General features: G+C 41.6%; 1 protein-coding gene and 1 long non-coding RNA gene across 7 annotated transcripts in view; one reads left to right on the forward strand and one right to left on the reverse strand.

Moving 5' to 3' along the window:
* The window catches only part of LOC149317703 (protein tyrosine phosphatase type IVA 3-like), a 111771-nt gene that overhangs the window by 22748 nt on the left and 66971 nt on the right, over positions 1 to 22052 (reverse strand). For 4 of the 6 annotated variants that reach the window (XM_089518051.1, XM_089518049.1, XM_089518050.1 and 1 more), the window contains one exon: positions 3971 to 4844. In XM_089518051.1, coding sequence (XP_089374177.1) covers positions 3971 to 4075 — 105 coding nt within the window. In that variant the 5' untranslated portion in view covers positions 4076 to 4844. Of the gene's footprint in view, positions 1 to 3970; positions 4845 to 9349; positions 9474 to 17932; positions 18070 to 22052 lie in introns of those variants that run through there. The other 2 variants (XM_089518053.1, XM_089518054.1) reach the window with 2 other exon arrangements.
* On the forward strand, positions 790 to 20715 carry LOC149317704 (uncharacterized). The gene is made up of 3 exons (XR_016280657.1): positions 790 to 992; positions 1380 to 1451; positions 20622 to 20715. It is a non-coding gene; the product is annotated as an uncharacterized LOC149317704 (long non-coding RNA).

Here is a 22052-nt window from a genome sequence, read left to right on the forward strand (position 1 = left end):
TTTTGTTAACTTGCTTTCAGTCCAAAACTGGGGAAGAGATGGGATATAAATACAGTAGGCCCTTCGTATCTGCTGGGGTTTGGTTCCAGGACCCCCCTTCGGTACCAAAATCAATGGATGCTCAACTCTCATTGAATAGAACAAAGAAAAATGCTGTCCCTTATATAAAATGGCAAAATCAAGTTTTGCTATTTGAAATTTATATTTTCTTTTTAATATATTTACTATCCCTGAATACTTTAATCCGTGGATAAAGAATCTATCAATATGGAGAGCCAACTGTATAATCCATCATCATCATCATCACCACCACCACCAAATGTGCTAACAGAATTGTTCTGACACTGCTAGTTCAGTATGAAGCGGTATATAAATGAAGCTGTTTGTTTCTTGAATTCCTTAAAAAAATTTTTTTGTTAAGATTTTACTTTAACTTTTGTTTTAAAATTACTGTATGCATATATGTGCACACAACTAACCAAACAAACACTGAAAAAGACCAAACAGAGGTGACACTTTGATTAAGATATGAAGGAGGCTATGTCCTCAGAAATCAAAAAGCAAACTAACGTGAGTATTTTCAGATTCTGTAGCCCCTGCCCAGAGTGCTTCTTTACAGAAATTTTACCCTAGCCAGATAAGACTGGATTTCTTTTGCTGCTCCACTCTCAAGAGTAAACAAGGACATTTATTTTTAATCCTTGTAGGTATGCAACAGTTCATCTAGTTGCCCACGTAACCAGAACAACATCTGTGGACAACAGAGCCAGTTTGGCTGGGGCAGCCATGGAGAGGGTGAAGGTACAGAGAAGAGATGTACATCTAAAAACAGCATGCTGGCCCAGGGCCCAGGTATTAAAGAGGGCAAGAATTGTCAAGTCCAAGTTCGGAAGCTCTCAATGGGCGAGGAAGGCAGAGGGAAAGAGGAAGAAATTATAAAGAAGGGATGGAAGAAAGGTGCATTATGAAAAATGACTTTGCCTAAATCCAGGGTAAGAGACACTGCTTAGACGAAGTGCAGAGTTGTTTTTTTGGAGGTGCTCAGCATTACCTAGACCTGCCTGAGCAGGCTCAGCGATCCAAAATCTCACTGCTGTCTCCCCAAATGACGTTTGAGACTCAGCACCATCCCTAGAACATGTGCATGCTCATTTTCTCTGGGGGCATGGGCGGCGGTGGAGGAAGCCCTGCCAGGTTTTGCTTCAATAGGATCTTGAAAAGGGAACCTGAGATGGAGGCCCATGTTAGGGCGAGGGCCAGAAAAGGTACACAAAAGATCAGACATTGTGGGAATGGAGCATTGTCTCAATGAAGGATGCTAGTTTTTGCTCAGCCGGTGCCCACCAGGTGCATTACACTACAATTCCTTTTATTATTAGATAACATTTTAGTTGAAGATGAAACATTCCCTGAGGACCGGTCAAGAACACATTCCCTTCCTTCCTTTTCAGGTCAGATGTATATCATTTTTATTACATTTTAATATTTTTAATGTGCACTAGTTTTAACTTTTTAAATTGTTGAATTGTTTTTTAAACATTATCTCCATTTTAATGCTTTTGAGTTTCTTTTAACTTGTAGTCGGCCCACTGTATCTTTAGATTTTTTTCTCCACGGGTTCAAACATCCACAGCTTTAACATATTCAAAAAAGGTATAAATTCCAAATAGCAAACTTTGATTTTGCCATTTTATATCAGAGACAGCATTTTACTATGCCATTGTATTTAATGGTACTTGAGCATCCACAGATTTTGGTATCCACAGCAGTGTTCACAAAGCAAACTCCAATGGATAACAAGGGCTCATCATACTGTTTTAAATTTGTTGTTAGCCACCTTTAGTCCCTATATCGGGAGAAAGCCATAATATAAATAAATAAATAATTCACTCTCCAACTTGTGGGTGCTGTAGGACTGTGCTACTCAAAATGGTTGTCTGTAGACCACTGCTGGTCTGCAAGCTGTTGGTTTGCTGGTCCACATCAAGTTTCCAAGAAAGAAACAGTTGTAGCCAATGGGCACAAACAGTCGTGTTCCCTGGGATACAGGGGAAATAACCTGCACAGTCCCCAAAATCAGATAGCTTAAGAGGGCCTGCTATATGAGAACAGAAGAAGCTGCATTGTACTGTGTCTGACTATTGATAGATTGCCCTCTTTCTGTATAGTTCTCTTCATAAACATTACATACTGGCCAGAGACCAGTGAGAGATCCAATGGACACTCTTCTGCTTCTTACTTTGACTGTAAGCTCTTTGGAACAGAGAATTAGGAATTTGTCCTTGAGATTTATCCAGGATGGCAGACTTTCAGAGAGTCTTTAGATTGGTGGTGGACAATTTTGTGTGTGTGTGTGTGTGTGTAATGACCAATTTCCATCCCCTCTGATCTGCACAGTTGTGTCTGGGCACACCACAAGTGACATTGTGTCACTTATGGTAGTCATTTTCAGCTCATTCATGGAGCTGTGAGCCACATTTGGAATGGATTTTGGACAGATAAAGCAAGGAAGCCATGGCCCCGAATCTGCAAGCCTGAGCAGGATAGCTGATGACTGGGGGCTCCTATTTATAGAGATTCCACATGTTATTTGATAGTAATTAACAACGAACAGAAGCGACCAAGAGGTTTCAGAGGCCACAGAAGTGAGATTCACAGGCTGCATTAGCAAATAGGTTTCTCTACTCTACTTTAGAAACTCAGAGCCAACAACGGCCCTTAAAATGACTATGCTTTTGACGATATCCTAATACCTACACCAAACTTTTTTTTAAAAAATTATTCTGTTCAAAATTTGCTGTGTTATCCTGAAACTTCTTATTGCTTCCATCAATGGCACCTACTTTTTCTTGGCGTGCATTGGTTGGGTGCTACACTTAGGTTGTGCTACGCCAAAGAAGTAGTGTAGACAGATTGTTAATGCAAGCATACAGCCAAGGCACAGGTAATGTCTATAACATCTTTTTCTCAGCTAGCTCCCAAAGATGCTACAAGATCCCTTTGCATACTGATATTCAGATTAATAGGGCTATGTCTCTGATCTCAAAGGGGAGTGAGATGTTCTCCTGTTGACTAGACAAAGCTGCCTTATGCCAAAAGAGACCATTGGTCTACCAGTGCTGTCAGACTCAGTGACACAAGGGTTGAAGTCTCACAGCAGATGGGTTGAGTCCCAGAGTGATCTAACAGGGTATGTCGACAGGCTGCAGTAGGTCTAGTACAGATTGATGGTTCTGCTCCAGGTGATGCAATCCAATCTGGAATTCGGGAAAAGTGGGAGATGCTCAGGACTGAATCTAATTGCAGATCCCAACCAGAGCAACTCTATTCAATCACTGGGAATGTAGTAAGTAAACACTTATGTAACTTCCCCATTTCAGTGGCTCTATTCTAGTTGGGACTAACCAGAGCAGCACCTCTCTCAGAGCTGGTTCCTACCTCTACTTACACCACACAACCCAATAGAAATCTATCCATGTGAAAATATACCTTCAGACAAAAGTGTATCAGTGAGAGAACAAAAGGGAAATACCACTAAATGGTGATTCCCCCCTCCTTCCAATATGACTATTGTAATCCCACCTCGATCCATCTGGGAGAGGCGGAAAAATATAAATAAAATTGTTATTATTTATTTATTATATGAATTAAAACATCAAGACTCTCTGAACTGCTGCTCCCTCATTCCATCTCTTGATCAGAAGTGCTTCCATGACATGCAGACAGAAATGGGTACAGGAATTCCCACGTGCCTGGGCTGACAAAATTGTCTGGAACAAGGATGGATGCTGAAATTTTGTGCCCTATTTCATTTAGCAGAATGGTCTGGAAGAACTGCTAAATTCAAGGCAAAATCCCTAAGAATCCCTAGGGTTTTTTTAAACTTAATTTTTATGAACCCATTTGATTTACCATAAATAACATTGTGTTATTGCAGCCATTACTTCCAAAATTGTACAGCCTGACTTACCTCAATGAAGGTATTCAGTGTGGCATTGGTAGGGTTGTGGGTGATCAGGAATCTCATATTCTTGTAGCAGACCTCTACGGGGGCGGGTCTGTTCATGCGGGCCATGGTGGTGGTTGTGGTGGTGGAAAAAATAAGATGGACGGGAGGGGTGAAGAAAACGAACAAAAACAAAGAACACCTCCTAAAAGGTGGTGGTGGGGAGTATTGCAGGACAAAAGGAAAACAAAAGTTACCCTAAAGTTTGGCAAAGCACTATCTTCCCCCCCCCTCTTGTCCCACCCAATTGACACAAATTTGTGCAAATATCTCCAACTTTTGGGAGAATGTATGCTGGATTCTCTAAACCATCCAATTAGAATAAAGGAAATCCTGTGCTTGACTGATGAATAACACTTATAAAAGGGGGGGGGGGGGGGGAATATCCGCCAATACTTTAAAGGGAAAAAAATGTATATATATCTGCCGTAGTGTCAATTTCTTCGGTGTGTGCAATTTAGAGTAGTCGTTCTTCAGCGTTGTCGTTCGGCTTCCCTTCTTTAGCTCTCTCCTCTTCAGAAAGGCCTCTGCATTCAGTTGACCTGCCGGCGTTGATCTTGCACTGTCACGTTACCCCATCTGGATATGTAAAATATTTCGGGGGAGAGAGGGGAGCCCGGCGCAGCTCAGGCTGGGGCGGCAGCCAGCAGAAGTCGTCCTGTAGCTGTAAGAGCCATGCACAGGAGATCTGAATGGTTAACCCCACGGGCTGAGGGTGCCAGCTCTGCACAGGGCAGAGGCGTGCTGTCTTCAACGGGCCGGATGTTGTGCGTGGCAGTGCTTAAAAGTGCGGCCAGGCCCCTCCATAAATCCACAGCTGATCAGCATACGAGACAATCTGCAGAAATAAAATGGGGGGGGGGGGGGGATATTTTGTAAATGGAAAAATCTAGGTCCAGGTGGGCAGCTATGGAGTGCACAGCAGCCAATTCTCAGTCCCAGAATTGTGGGGCTGGCACATTTGAGGTCTGCAAAAACGTAGCCAGAAATCTACTTTAAAAAAAAATTGTTTGATGATAAATAGTGTGTGTGTGGGGGGAGATGAAAAGTGGAAAACATGCGTTTGTTCATCCATAGTCATCTAGGCTGTTGTGCTGAAGAAAGGGGAGACATGTCTCAAGGTGCACAACTGACGGGCATTTAAATAGTGGAACAGTCTAATACAGTGGTTCTTAACCTTTCTAATGTGCGACCCTTTAATACAGTTCCTCATGTCATGATGACCCCCAAGCATAAAATTATTTTCATTGCTGCATGCAAATATGTGTTTTCCAATGGTCTTAGGTGACTCCTGTGAAAGGGCTGTTCGACCCCCAAAGGGGACCTGACCCACAGGTTGGGAACCACTGGTCTAATGTGTTTTGGCCCATAAATACAGTCAGCCCTCCATATCCACAGATTTTTTTTTTATCCACAGAATCAACCATCTATGGCTTGAAAATATATATTTTTAAATATATACATTTCAAAATGCTAACCTTGATTTTGCCATTTTATATAAGGGGCACCTTTCTACTATGCCACTGTATTTAATGGGACTTAAGCATCCATGGATTTTGGTAACGACGAGGCCAGACACCAACATATATCAAGGGCCCACTGTATTTTCAAGGCCTTTTTCAGGGGCCATTTAGAATCTAACTTCAGAATTTCTAAAGCTAAGCACATTTCTTGACCAGTTTTCTGAAGTTAGATTACCCCCTGAACAAGTACAAGCTGGAAAATGTTTCATTTTCCAAAATCAATTACATATCCACCAACTGAGCATCTTGAAATGTGTCTCCAGTTTCTTCTGCAGATTTTACTGGGTGCTCCCTATCTATCTTTGCTTCTTTTGGGCTGCTGTATTTGGGCAAATCACATTCTCTCAGCCTGAGGGGAATCATAGAGTTGGAAGAGACCGCAAGGGCCATCCAGTTCAACCCCCTGCCATGCAGGAAATCTAAATCAAAGCATCCCCGACAGATGTCCATCAAGCCTCTGTTTAAAGACTTCTAAGGAAGGAGACTCCACTACACTCCGAGGGAGTTTGTTCCACTGTTGAACAGCCCTTACTGTCAGGAAGTTCCTCCTAATGTTGAGGTGGAATCTCTTTTCCTGGAGCTTGTATCCATTGCTCCAGGTCCTAGTCTCTGGAGCAGCAGAAAACCTCCCTCCTCAATGTGACATCCCTTCAAGTATTTAAACAGGGCTATCATATAACCTCTTAATCTTTTCTTCTCCAGGCTATACATCCCCAGCTCCCTAAGTCGTTCCTCATAGGGTGTGGTTTCCAGACCCTTCATCATTTTAGTTGCCCTCCTTTAGACATGCTCCAGTTTTTCAACATCCTTTTTAAATTGTGCTGCCCAGAACTGGACACAATATTCCAGGTGGGGCCTGACCAGAGCAGAATAGAGTGGAACTATTACTTCCCTTGATCAAACCTGACCTGAACAAACCTTGCCAAGAAATGACTTGAAAGCACACAGCAACAACGAACTGCAATCAATCATGTTAGGTAAGCTAAACACAGGATGCGAACTTATATTTTCCTAAGAAGACTAATCAGAGTGTTCAAAAGAGCAGGCTAATAAAAGAATATACTGTTAAGCTTCTTTCTGTTTTTTTTTTATTACTTAATTCTCAGTTGATCACAAATACAAGCAGTCAAGACACAATATGGCAAGTTGCCTGTGCCCACAGACACACATCACTGCCTCAGCAAAATATGTTCAACTGTTTGTACTAAATTGGATTTTTCTCAGCTTGAAATATAATTCCTAAGTACTGCAGAGTAAGTGAGTGAAACTAAAGGTACGGCAGTTATACCCCATCCCTGAAAGTTTAGCCATTGAGATGAGATAATCACATACAATACTCTGGTCACTTCTCTCTCCTGGGCTTAAAATGGACCAGGCAGTCCCAACAACAGGGTAAAAATGTCCCACCACCCCTTCAAGGCACTGGAAACAAAATAAATGTATTTTTTTGGGCAGTGTGTGTATGTGTGTGTGTGTGGGGGGGGGGGGGGAGGAGGATGCAGCCCCTTCAAGATCTCCTACAGAGCTAATCTGCCCCCCTAGCTTACCAGAGTTGTCCACTCCTGGTTTAAAAGTACAAACAAGAATTAGTCTTTTCTTCTTAAAAAAGTAACTTCCTAAGTACTGCTGTTGACCATACTGGCTAGTGCTGTTAGAAGTGGGAAATACCTGGAGGAAAACAGTCTTTTCTGCTCTAGAGACACTGGTTAACTGTCAATGCTAGAACTCACTTGCAGCATTAAAGCCCTAAATACAAGATGGACATACCGCCTTCCAGATAGTTATGTGTGCAATGTGCAAGGGACATCTTCCCCTTTTACTTAACCCAGAAGTAGGACCCAAAGGGGTTGACCCCACCACCTTAAATGGCGTGCACCACTTTCTATCTTCTTCATCCTACCTGACTCATTTCCTTTTCATAAGCAGGCTGGTCTATATGAATGTCTCTCCAGCAATATCTGAACTGAGAATAGCAACATCTTGACAAAATGCAAGCTTGGGACTAACACTGTCTTAACTATTTTTAAAAGTTTTTTGTGGGTTTTTCGGGCTGTAGTTATTTTCTTCTTCTTCTCCTGTATGATTTTTAACATCTTTGACTGGTGAAAAAGCCAGTGGAGCTTTGAAAGCCTGCAATGTGTATTTTGTCCATTTTGGTTGGCCAATAAAGGTATCATTCAGGCATCACTGTTTTGTGGATTTTGGCTGTTACTGTACTTTGCTATATGGCCAACATGGCTACCACTGTATATGACAATAGACCAGTGATTCCAAAATTCTGGTTTGCCAGGTGTTTTGGACTTCAGGTCCCAGAAGGCTCAGTTATATTGGCTAGTGGCCTGGGATCCTGGGAGCTGAAGTCCAAAAGACCTGGAAGGCCAGAGTTTAGGAATCGCTCACACAAAGTCACAACATGGGCCAGGGAAAGGAAAGCCACCCTCTAGCTAAGGCTGGACATGATTTTGGAAAGAGACAGAAGATGTAACAAAGGGATCACAGTGAATGATCCAAGAACATAAAGAACTCAGTAATGGATTCAGCATCCATTTCAAAAGCCTGCATGTCCCAGCAAGTTGGATTTTATTCCACAGCTCTGTAATTAGGAAATGTGAATGCAATAAGGATTGTAGCTGGGCCTTGACAGAAACACCAGACGTGACCTTACAGTAGATCAAACCACTTTGCTTACCTAACTCGATACCTACGCTCAAAGCTTATGCTACAACTTCTTTCACAAAGTTAGTTTACAAAATCCCTTTGCATACTGATATTCCAGACTACTGTGGCTATGGCTATGTCTTTGAATTCTTGCTCAAAACAGTCTGCTATGAATGGCAGCAGCTGCTCATAAACCTTAGACAATCATTTGTTACTCCCATGTTTTTTTTTTAAAAAGCATTTTCAGTAATTACAATTGTGCTACTTTAACTATTTAAATCCCAATTAAGGTGTAAGTTTCCTTCCAAAAAGGTGATTATTTCTTGTTTTTAAATTGTTGTTTAAAATAAAATTATACTTTCTAAATGATATTCTAGCATGAGAGAATTTAATCATGTTTTAACAAACTTTATCATCAGGTTTTCAGTGCTATCTTGTTTTAACTTTTCTCCCATGTTGAAAGAAAGATGGGGCTATTAAATACATAAAAAGTAAATGAAATAGTTCCTTTAATTCTTTTCTAGCCATCTTTAGTAATTTTAAATGATATTATTTCAAACTGAGTGATGTAATTTAATTTATATACTATCTTTCAACAGTTTTAACATTAACATGTTGGCTCTAATGTTCCAAAGACCTGCTTTCTAAATCTCAGGAATAGCAGGGTCTCCAGCACCACATAATTTTTTTTTTGGGGGGGGGGGGGTGGGTTAGGATGTAGACTTGGAGAGGCATTTTATCAGTAACATAGGTTAGTGAGATAGCAAGCCAATCTGGACCACAGCTGTAAGAGCATCAAATGTATACCCTAAAAGCTGACAACTCATCAGCACTATTTTTACATATACAGTACCATATTCATCAGTTTCAGGTTTCCAGTTCATCAAATCCAATACTAATTGGTGCTGAAGGCACCATGCGTGCAAGTTGTGGTAAATCAGGAGGAAGACAAAGCTCTCAACCTTTTACATACCTTCTTGGAAGCAACTTGCTCAAACTCTGTGGGATTTACCTTTGAGAAAAGGGACTCAGTCACAGGTCGCTTCTCTTGGCCCTGTTCCACTGGCACAGATTACCATATTTTCCAGCGTATAAGACGACTGGGTATATAAGACGACCCCCAACTTTTCTAGTTAAAATACACAGTTTGGGATATACTCACCGTATAAGACTACCCCTCTTCCAACGCACGCCAAATAAAAATTAAAAAAATATCAGATTTGATTTCTATATGGTAATTTTAATTCAAATGCTTATGACATGCAGGTACTTAGCAAGAAAACTTGTTGTATACAAAGCCTGCTTGGATTGGTCAGCTCTCCCTGCCTGCCCAGCCCTCCCTGTCTCCAAGACTATCAGAGCGGTAGCGCAAACGTGGCTCTTTTTCCATACCCTGGGCATCCTGGACACCTGCAGCTTGTTCCGCCCTTCACTTACACCTTCCCGGTGAGACACCCCCTCACCTCGTCATCAGGACCACGTTAAGTAATTTCTTTCCACGAATTCTAGTGAATGGATTTTCTTCTACTGTACTTGTACAGCGGTGCCCATGCTGCTTTCATACAGTTGCCGCATACGGTGGAGATGCAGCCGCGGCTGTTTTTGAACTCCCCCCACCATATGCGGCGACCGCAGATTCTCCCAGTCTAGCTTGGAAGTTTCAGCACCTGCCCTATAAGACAACAGTCAGCGTATAAGACGACCCCTGATTTTTGAGAAGATTTTCCTGGGTTAAAAAGTAGTCTTATACGCCAGAAAATACAGTACTGTATATGCTTTCATTGAGACAGCCTTCCTCTAAATTGCCTTCCCTGCTTAACAAGAGAAGAAAGGCTTTTTTGTTGTTGCTTTTTTCAGGCTTCATACAACTAGGAAAGAGTCTTCTTGAAACCTTGTTCTGCTGTATTCTCTCAAAATATATTCTGGAGAAAGCATCGCTGTTGCTGCTGTGGTATGTCTTTAAGTTGACTCACTTAAAGCAACCATGACAAAGACTTTTCTTGGCAATATTTCTTCAGAAGAGGTTTAACAGTGCCTTCCTCTTAGGCTGAGAGAGTGTAACTTGGCCAAGATCATCCAGTAGGTTTTCATGCCTGAGATGAGATTTGAACCCTAGTCTTCCAAAGCCCCAATCCAACACTCAAACCACAATATCATGCTGGCTTCAGCATATTCTTTCATTTGTCACCTCCTCTTGTTCATCACCAGTTTTTTAAAATTGTGGTATGGAAGTGCCCAATTATACTAAACCTTAAATCTGCAAGACAAGAACTCATGTTCTTCTGCACTGTCTCTTTTATCTTGGAATCCAGGAAACTCTTACTGAACCACATATAAAGGCATTCCCTGGATGTTCAGAGGCTTTTTATACTCTCTTATTGATTTCAGGGCAATCTACAGGGATGTGGACCAAGATAGCAAAATTCTGTGCTGCTGCAGTTAAAATCTGTAAAAATAAGGGCCTGTTACAGACAGCCAAAATAAAACTGCTTCGAGTCACAGTGAAGGTATGGTGTTTCAATGATGTATGCGTCCTAAGAGTCCAGAAGTCGCACCAAGGCCACGCTCCAGACTGGAGCGTGGCTTTGGTGTGGCTTCTGGACTCTTAGGATGCATGCATCATTGAAACACCATACCTCCAAAGTGACTCGAAGCAGCTTTATTTTGGCTGTCTGTAACAGGCCAAGGTTTCAGTAAATGGCTAGGGCTTTTATTATAAGTGTACGCATTTATATTTCATGTTTATATTTTATATTCTATATGACTTATATTGACATCTATATTTATATTTTACTAATGTTCGTAGGTGCATATATTTTACTAATGTTCATAGCATGTATGTAATTTATGTATGCATATGAATTTTGGAATATGGTCATTCAATATGGTCAATGACCGCAATAAAACAATTGACTGATTGATAAATCTGCAAGAAACTTCCATTCGAGGCTGGTTTGTACAGATACATTCATCATTCATAATTCAGTTATTCAAGTTCAAATTTATTCTGCACTAGCCAACTAGGCTTTTGCATGAAATTCAGTTATTGGACAACTCCTTGTTGGGCCTGCAGCTGAATGTGTGAACCACTGATGTGGAAGAACAGCATGGTTTGGTGACCTCAGATGACTGGGTGCTCTGCCTGGGCCAGGGGGGGGGGGGGGGCTTGAATGTGCATAAATCAATTTGTCTTTGATGCTCAGACTCAAAGAGGAGGGAAACCCTGCTACATCGCCCATCGTATCTGCTCAAGGTTTCCCTCACAGAGAGCAATTGGGACAGCCTATAAGTGGAGTGGGTTTTGATTGACATAGGGCTGGCTATGGAAAGCAGTACAAATGGCCTGTGCCAAGATGCGTAGTTTGGGGCATGCCGCCACCCATTACACCTCTGAAATGCTTGACAGCAATAAGCTGGAACACCAGAACATTTCAAAGAATCATAGAGTTGGAAGATACCTCAAAGGTCATCCAGTCCAACCTGCTGCCATGCAAGAATACATAATCAAAGTACTACCGACAGATGGCTATCCAGTCTCTGTTTAAAAACTTCCAAAGAAGGAGACTCTACCACTCTTCAAGGGAGTGTGTTCCACTGCTGGACACATCTTATTGTCAAGCAAGTTCTTCCTAAAGTTGAGGTGGAATCTTTTTTCCTGTGGTTTGAACCCACTGCTCCAGGTCCTGTTCTCTGGAGCAGCAGAAAACAAGCTGGCTCCATCTTCAGTAAGGCATCCTTTCAAATATTTAAACAGGACTATCACATCACCTCTTATCCCTCTCTTCTCCAGGCTAAATATACCCAGCTCCCTAAGTCGCTCCTCAAAGAGCATGGTTTCCAGACCCTTCACCATTTTAGTTACCCTTCTCTGGACATGCTTTCCCATTTCCAGGCTCCTCTATGTTCAGAGATGTTACCTTTTTCAGATTACAACTCACAGAATCCCTTAGCCAGCCTCACACTTTCTTTAGCTGTTGTGGTAAATCTGGAAGACAGACACACACTGTAAATGCTTAGGAACCTTACTGAGCAGATCGCTTGCAGGGAAGAACGATATCCTTGAGTGGAACCATAAAGGAGTAGCATGGTGTAGTGTTCTGAGTGATGGACTAGGACTCTGCAAGACCAGGGTTTCAATCATCACTCAACCAGGGAAGCCCCTTGGGGGGACCCTGTGCAAGTCATACTGAATTTCAGCCTCAGAGGCAAAGGTAAACCACCTCTGAACAAATCTTACCAAGAAAACCTCTTGACAGATTTCACCTTAGGGTTGCCATAGATTGGAATCAACTTGAAGACACACAACAACAACAACAGCCACTTTGTGTTCTTGAAGTGAGTTGTGTTTGTGGAAGATCGGCTTCTCAAACATCCATGCACATTTGTTATAACATAACCGCCTGTACATATGACAGCTTGCACTTTAAATACCACATTTAACTGTTTCATAGTTTCAGTGTTTGTTTGTGTTGTGTATATCTTGTAAGAAAGCAATAAGTATACTTGCAAACAGAGATATAGTTAGTGTGGAGATAAAGTGGTGATGAAAAGTTATCTCTCTGAAAACAACTGCCCTTTCGTGCTACACAAGTATAGTGCTACAATTCCACTTTAGCTGCCATAGTTCCATCGTATGCAATCCTAGGACTTGCAGTTTAAGGAGTGTTGGGAAAAATCCTTAGCCAGAGAGATCTAGTGCCCTCTCAAACAACAAACTGCAGGACTACAATGTTGTCGTGACAGTTAATGCGGAGTCATAGCGTTATTAATTCACAGAATCATAAGAGTTGCAAGAGATCACAGTAGACATCAAATCCAACCCCATTCTGCCATGGAGGAAGATGCAATCAAAACAGTTCCTGGGATTTGGAGTTTTACAAGGTCTTTAGTCTTCTCTGCCAAAGAGTGCTGGTGCCTCACAAAACTACAATTGGAGCCATGATAGTGGTGTCAAACTGCATTAGTTCTACTGACATCCTGAGCACATAGTTGTTAGTGCATCCCAGTTGCTCTGAAATCCAGGGTGAGCAAGGGTAGACTGAAGTTGCCACTTACACCGTCCCTAACTTCACAATAGATTAACAGTATCCATAGGAAAGCCTTTGAAAATGGGAGCCCAAAAGCTCATCCATACTGCTTTGAACTTAATCTCATTCTTGAAACACTGGCAACACCAACATAATTTCATTTTTTAAATATATATTTTTAAAAATGCTTAAAATAAGTGTTTATTGTTGGTGGTGTGTGCCTTCAAGTTGTTTCTGACTTATGGCAAACCTATAATGGGGTTTTCTTGGTAAGAGGAGCTTTGCCATTGCCTTCTTATGAGAGAGTGTGACTTGCCCAAGGTCACACAGTGGGTTTCATGGTTGAGCGGGGATTTGAAGCCTGGTCTCCAGAATCACAGTGCAACACTCAAACCACTAAGCCACTTTTATATTTAGCCTCAATTCCACCATGAGATACTCAGAATTACCCATCTATGCCAAGGAAGAAAGGGTGTAATACAAAGCAGGACTAGACAGGTTTTTGGGAGATTGAAGATATGATGTGGTTTGAACCACTGGGAAAGAGCCAGGCAGGTAGAAATTACACTCTGCTCCAGAGACTCCTGTCTGATCTTGGAAGCTAAGCAGCGTCAGCCTGGGTTAGTGCTTGAATGGGAGACCTCCAGCAACAAGTAGTTGCTGTAGGCTCTATTCCAGAGGAAGGAACCAGTAAAACCACCTGTGAGTATTCCTTGCCCAAGAAAACCCTATGAAATTCATGGGGTTGTCATAAGTCAACAGGCAACTTGAAGACACATACAAACACACGCAATTAAGTATTGAGCCCACTGCCCCTGTCTGTTTCCAGAAGGTTTAGAAATTTATTTTTGGCTTTTGGAGAGATGACAACATGACATCTGTAGAAGGTTCTGCAAACAAAGGAAGGTGCCTCATAGTAGAAACTTACAGTTGAGAATGGGAATGGGTGTGATGTATGAAACTTCCTGTCCTTTGCCCACTGTTTCCGAAACTGACCCAGAGCCAAGTTTTCCGCTATGTTTTCCAGCTCAGTGCTTGAAAATAAAAGTAAATTTGCTTTTAATGTTCCTTTTTGGGTGCAGTTATGCATGTTGGTGAGACAAATTTAGGAATTAAACGCACCTTTTTGGAGGTTTGTAACACAAGGGAAGGATGAGGTAGAATCAGTGATTTTCCCAAGGGCTGAAAAAATCCCTCTAAAAAGCTTAAGGTATTTCAGGTACAACACAGCCAAGCAATAAGGGAATTCATAGACATAGTCTTGTCATGTCTGAAAATGACAGGATGGCATACGTGCCTGATATGATTTAATTTAATTTACAGTAGGCCCTTGGTGCCCACTGGGGTTTTGGTCCAGGACCCCATGGGGATATCAAAATCTGTGGACGCTCAAGTCCCATCATATACAATGACACAGTCAAATGGTGTCCCTTATATAAAATGGCAAAATTGAGGTTTGCTTTTTGGAATGTATATTTTTGTGTGCAAATATTTTCAAACAGTGATTAGTTGAATCCATGGATGCAGAATCTATGGATACAGGGAGTTGACTATAATTTAGTTTCTCCCTATATGAGGCCCAAGGTGGCATACAACATAGGACTATAACCAAATATAATTAAAACAATATTTTTTTAAAAATTAAATAAACATATCTAAAACACTGGTTTAAAACAGTTTTAAAAGGGCTAAACTGTTTAAACTAATGCTTTAAAAATACTGTAAATATACATCATTGAATACCAAGGGGAATTGTCCATGCTATATTATATCCAGTTTTGATGTCTGGTTGTGAAAGGTGGACTGAAGAAAGATGACAGAAAGAGAATTAATGCATTTGAAATGTGTTGTTGGAGGAGAATTCTACAAATGCCACAGACTGCTAAAAAAAACAAATAAACAGGTCCTAGAGCAAATGAAGCCTTACAAGTCATTCCTCCCTAGAAGACAAAATGAGATTATTATAATTTGGACATATCCAAATGACATGACTCATAAGTAAACACAATAATGCTGGGTAAGATGGAAGGCAGTAGGAAATGAGGAAGACCACACTACAGGTGGATCAATGTAAGGAAGCCACCACCTTGAGTTTACAAGACCTGAGCAAGGCTGTTGAAAACAGAGACCGTGAGGCCTCTTATTCATAGGGTCTCTATAAATCAAAGCAATTAACAACAACAACATGGTCTCAGATGTCTGGAAGTTCATCTCACAGAATTGCTATACACTCACCATACAGGCTGGAAGTGCAGGAAGTTGAGGTATAAACCATCTTGAGGACCAAATCTTGAGCACACCTGGTTTAAAAGGTTATTTCAACATAGTAATGCTAATAAAAATATAACACACCCCAATTAAAATAGCTACTGCAATAGCCAGTTAATAGTCAAAAGCCTGGGTAAATAAAGTCTATACCTGCCGATAGAAAGAGAACAGAGAAGGTAGATTCTACCAAAGTAGAATCATATAATCATAAATGGAAGAGACCATAAGGGCCATCCAATCCAGTCCCCTCCAAATGAGCCTGCAATGCTGGTGGGACCAAGAGAAAGGCCTTCTCTAAGGATCGTAATACTCAGGCAAGCTCATATTCGGAAATACCATGTCTCAGATAAGTTGGACCAGAATAGAAAAAAAGACCACCTGTACTGTACCTTTTTTCCAGGGCAGAATTTCTCCAAAGCAGGAGGAAGACAAGCAAAGGCACGTTCAGTTTCCAAATTAAACGGAACGCCTTGCCACAAACCCAAAAGAGCCTCTCCTTTTCCCCTCCATGCACGGACTCCAAATAGTATACGGTTGCTGACAGACTACTAAGCTTTCCGGTGTCACCTTCGCTTTGCACGGAGGTGCTTCTCCCATTTTCGGAGAGGCATTCCCTCCCTCCAGCTCTTTGCCTCTTCCTTTGAAAACAGAAGAGGGGCTCCTATGAAGTGCTAAGAAAAGACAGTCTGAATGCAACGGCACAGCATGCAGGTTCTTGCATGCGAGTGTGCTCTTCCCGTTCCAGTGAAAACACCAAAACTTGCAACCACACTGAGCACCAGTTGGAGGCAAACAGCAGCTTTTTACTTCCTTCCTACACAAAAGGGTTGGGTGTGCCCAGTCCTCGTCACTTAACAATTTCCTCCTATTCTCCAATCCCAAAACTTCTGCACCAAGAATTCCACGGACCAACACCCCCTGCCCTGCCCAAATCGGAAACTGTCTGGGATTGATGCCAGCAGCACTATGTATATATAGCTTTTAAGTTTCCACAACTGGGCAAAAACGGGAAAGGTGTGCACACCATGGCCAACAGCATGGGAGAAATGCCGATCTGAAGTCTTTCCAGCAAGTATTATTAATAAGGCAGATTTTTAAAAACTCTTTCCAACAAGTAAAATAAGTTCAAAGTTGGATAAGTACTTGAAATGCAGGTCATGCTATTATGCTGCCTTATGTCAAGCCTTGATCTGATCCTGCCAGCTCAGCGCTGTCTTCTTCACTGGCTGGCTGGAGTTCTCCAGGGTTTTAGGCAGGGGGTTTTCATAGTCCTGTTTGGAGATCAGTGAACAGCAGCAGGCCAAACCTTAAGAGAGCTGTCCAAGGTTATTTATTTATTTTTATGTCACCTTTCTCCCAGAAAGGGACCCAAGGCGGCCCACAAGATAAAAACGTTTTAAAACTTTTACAGTAAGAATTTAATGATGTTATATAGATAGCCAAAGTGCAGCCTTTATGATAGATGTGCCCCCAGGCTTTACTTTCATGGTTTCTAAAGCTCATCCCCAACAGTTTCTTAAAGCCTCCCAACCGTCCACTGTTTTTCTTTTTAAATGGCATGGATTTTTGGACACATTCTGGTTCCAAACCATTCAGAAAAATCTAGACTACATGACAACACCTCATCCCACCCCCATAAGCAACCAGAACCCTTTACTATCCCCAACTATCTCTGATTTCTTCTGCAGTCCCTCTCAAAATAGTGACAAGAAGTGACCCTGCCTTTTGAAAGGGACTGCAGAGGAAAACGGACGTACTTCAGTATGCTTTAGGGGGATGCAGCCCATGGGGGATCTGGCAGATAAAAATTGATCCCTGCTCCCTATCATGATAAACTTATTTGAGAGAACAGGGCTCGGTAGTCTGGATATCCCCTTTGATGTTCAGAACAAAACCTGAAGTGGATTCATAACCCCACTGACATGGAAGCTACAATCTGCTCCTGTAGCAGATGCCAAAGATTGAACATGGGAACTGTCTCATCTAAAACCATCTATTTTCTTACTGAGCTATGGGAAGGCTCCACCCTAGAGCTCAGCTGGGGCCAAAAGATTCACCTCTTAAAACCAGGCACCCCTGCAACAACACCTTTCCTGGTCTAGTTTTTACGAAACCCTGGTTTGCAGTCTTTCAAGAGAGGAAGTTGTCTAAGAGCAGATGAATCATCTACAGCCTTGTAGCTCTGAATGTGTTATACCTCTGCCGTAGCTGACTTGGGGTGTTCAGGGGTTAGAGTTACGGTAAGATAAGGGCAGGATGTGAATGAGTAAGGGGCTTCTAAAAGGCAACTACTTTCTCTGCATTGATATCTTGCTGCTACCAAACACATAGCAAGGAAATAATCCCAAGGGTGAAGGGCAAAGGCTTGGAAGAAATCACTGACAAATCATTTGCAACCTGAAAGAAGAAAAAATCTGGGGCCGTGGAGCCGTTTTCTACACGCAGCTTACCTTTCCCTTGAAAAAAGAGACCCCCAGATTGGCAGAGTACCCCTTGTAGCCAGCTTTCCGGTAGCTCCTGCCTTTCACTCCCCTCAAAAGAGGCTGCTGGCGAAGCTACTGGCCTGATCTGCCTGATGGGGCTCTTGTTTTGCAAGCTTACCTTCGGCAGGGTCACAGGCTGCTTAGCACCAGGCAGCCAGGGACTCAAAATAGAACATAAGCACATAAGTAAACTGAAACAGGGTAGCTGAAGGAAGCAGGGAGGGGAAGGGAGAGAGGGGGGATGTTTACTGGCCACTTCCCCCCTTCTTCCTCATTTTGGTTTAAAAGCAAACAAACAAACAAAAAAACAAAAAAACAGCATCCAAAGACAAGCCCACAATTTTGTTTTTTAAAAAAGGTTTTGCACTGGTTGCTGCTGGTGTACGCTTTCTGCTCAAGGCAAGTGAGAGTCTGTAAGATGCAGATTATGTTTCAAGAAGCAGCAATGGGGAAAGCACCGAAGTAGAAGAGGACAACTGCACAAGGTCTAGGATTAATTTCCTCTTTGTCCCAAGGATACTCTAAGGGTGGCATGGACTTAAGGTTGCCATCATTCGCTTACACAAAACAGGGACAAAAGAATGCAAGACAGGATTGGGGTGGTATATCAACCTCCCCACCATATTTTGGTATTTAACATTGCATACAGTCAGCCCCCCATATTCATGGCTTCAGCAGCCATGGCTTCAAAATATTCTAAAAATATACAAATTCCAAGACAATTGGAACAATCTTATTTTAGGTGTGTGTGTGTTTGTGCCTCAGACCACTACACCATGCTAGTACTGTAAGGTACTGTACATCAATGTAAGGTACTGTAATAAATGTAAAGAATTGTACATCAAGTTACTGATTTTCTTCCTCCTCTGTGACAAACAGCTGGAAATATCTTTTACTTTTCTTTTATTTTGCTTTGGGAACCGATAAGCCATGGCATCCTCTGGGATTTAGTTCCAGGACCCCATGGGGATACCAAAATCCATGGATGCTCAAGTTCCATTGAATACAATGGCACAGTAAAATTGTGCCCCTTATATGAAATGTCAAAATCAAGATCTGGCTTTTGGAATTTGCTTTTTTGAAATATTTTCAAGTTGTGTGTGCTGGAATCTGTGGATGCAGAATGTGTGGATAAGGAGGGCTGCCAGTATGTGATAGACCATTCTTCTCTTGGTATGGATGGTTATGGGGTAGGAGCAGATCAGCAACCAAGCTGGATGAGAAGGATATTGACAAGTTGGAACATGCTCAGAGAAGGTGGCCAAGATGGTAAAAGGAAACCAAGCTTTATGAGGAACAACTTAAGGAGCTGAGAGAAGACTGAGTAGTGATATGATAGTCATCTTTACATATCTGATGGGATATTATGTAGAACAAAGTTGTTTTCTGCTGCTCTAGGGACTAAAACATCAAGTAACATGAAATGATCACCTAAACATCAGGAAGAACATCTTGATAGTAAAAGTTGTTGAGCACTGGAACAGACTGCTTTCAAGGACAGACTCTTGCACTTTGGAGGTCTTCAAACACAGAGTGAAGGCTCTCTCTCAGGAGTGCTGCAATTGTAAATTTCTGCCTAGCAGGAGGTTGGTTAGATAACATGGTTTTTGTGATTCTGTGAGAAGTGGGATTTTGGTATTCCCTTAGGATGGAACTGAGCTACAATCAATGGCTGCAATCTATTTATACTCTAACTCATATTATATAGGTCTGCCCATCTGCAAGAATCAGGATGCAGGCACCGAGGTTACTCTGAAAGACTTGCATATTCTTTGCAAATTTCTCAAGACTGTTTGGGGGGAGGGGATCAGACACTTCCTTTCTTGCACAGACACCTGTCCTCCTGCATCTGGCTTTTGTTTTTGAGTTGATAGCAGTGGCAAACAATTGTTACAGGAAGACCCAAAGAGGTGGTGGTGGTGGTGGTGGGGGTAATAAATTCTGCTTTGCAAAACACTTGCACCAAGTCTTAAGATCTTAAGAACAGTACTGCTGGGAAAGACCAAAAGCTCCTAATCTGTTTTCCATAAACCACTACCACTACTTCTTGAGAATATTAAACTAAAGAGAGCCATGTTATTTGAACAACAACAAAGCAAAGTCTATTTGCACCTTCAGAAAGGAGGCTCACCATTGCCTCTCATCCCTGTATTTATTGCTACGTCTCATCAGATACAAGTGCATCAAACAGTATCATCCCATTTGCACTCCTGATTTTGGGACTGAATTTAGTTGCAAAGGACATGGCTACCACATGTGGCCAAATGTTTGAGATCTCCATCCTTCTCCTTTCCCACAAGCTACTTTTTCTACCATTCAGAATACTTAAGTTACAATAACCTAAAAAGCTTGCACACTGCCAAGAAATTTCACTTTGTCTTTATTGTGACAAATGGACTAAATTAATTCTGCATCACTTGGACCAATATTTTATTTCATCTGGAAATTGATTTAGGGCAATGAGGCTCACTGGGTGGCCCAAATTTTTAGCATTATGAGAAGGAGGAAACAAATTAATCTCCAGCCAGTTGTGCCATGCAACACATATTTTTAAAAATTGTTTTCAATTATGTGTTTCTTCCTAGGCCTTAGATTTTTTTAAAATAAACTTAAAAAAGGAGAAGAACAATTATTCTTTTTTACAATTTCTTCTTAGGAAAGATGCTCCAACTCTGATTATTTTGGTCGCCTTTTCCTGAAACGTTTTATGCTTTACATAAAATTCATTGTTCGGCCTCTGAGGGAGAGAGAAGGCTGGCCCAGTACCATCAGGGGCTAGCCTGAAGAAGAAGAGCCCTCCCTCCGGTCCATCTGCCTTGGTCCAGGCCTCAGAGGGAGAGAAGAATGCTGGACCTGATTCCCTCCCTCCCTCACCATTCCCTTCTCCTTTTGTGTCGTGTCTTTTAGATTGTAAGCCTGTGGGCAGGGAACTGTCTGTTATCCCCTCTATTGTAAACCGCTCGGATTCCCAGTGATTGGGCGGTATATAAATAAAACCTATTATTATTATTTACATTTTTTTTTTGTGATGAGGAAGACCATGATACACAGTTTTGTAACCAGTGCATGTGAGTATACACTGAAATACTGGCTGCTCTGTGTGCCAGCCATCTCCTATAAAACTTAAGCATGACATTTATCTTTTTAAGAATCAATGCATACAAATTTCCTACTATATAAAGCAATCCCTCAAAATACTAAGGTCACTTTCTCTGGATCATCAAAAGTAGGCTGCAGCTTGAGTACTCGCAGCTCTTCAGAAGAAAGGGAACTATCTGCTGCCCACCTGAATTTTGGGCTTTCATGTGTCTGATACTACAGGTAGAGTCTCCTTTATCAAAAGTGCTCAGGACCAGAAGTGTTTGGGATTTAGGAGTTTTTCATATTTTGGAATATTTGCATATACATAAATATAGAGAACCATCATGGTTACTGGTTTGAGTATTGGACTATGACTTTGGAGACCAGGGTTTGAATTCCAATTCAGCCATGGGCAAGACTTGGGCAAGTCACATTCAGCCTCAGAGGATAACAATTGCAACCCCCCTCTGAGGAAATATGCCAAGAAAACCCCATGATAGGTTCTACTTAGGTCACCATAAGTCAGAAACAACTTGAAGCCTCAAAAGAAGAAGAAGAAAAGGAGGAGGAGGAGGACAACAACAACAACAACAAGAGATCTTGGAGATGGGACCTACATCTAAACATGAAATTAATTTATGCTTCATATATACCTTATACACATAGTCTAGAAATAATTTTATACACAACATTTTTAATAATTTTGTGCATGAAACAAAGTTTGTGTACTTTGAACCATCAGAAAGCAACAGTGCTACTGTCTCAGCCACCCATGTGAACAATTATGAAATATTTTGGAATTCTGGATATGGGAGACTCATCCTGTATCTTGAAATTTCAAATTGTCCAATTGTACTTGCACAAACTACTGAGCAGGCAATCCCTGAAAAAGAAACCTTTATTCCAGAGTTCTAGTGGGTTGAGCCACCCTCCACCTACCTGATGAATAGAGAACTTAATGGGTTGTTCACATGATTGAACCTCAGCTATGTCTTGCATAGTTCTC

The sequence above is a fragment of the Sceloporus occidentalis genome, unplaced genomic scaffold (assembly GCF_023333645.1).
Source record: "Sceloporus occidentalis isolate IW3139 unplaced genomic scaffold, rSceOcc1.0.p SCAF_3, whole genome shotgun sequence".
Classification (NCBI taxonomy): Eukaryota; Metazoa; Chordata; class Lepidosauria; order Squamata; family Phrynosomatidae; genus Sceloporus; species Sceloporus occidentalis.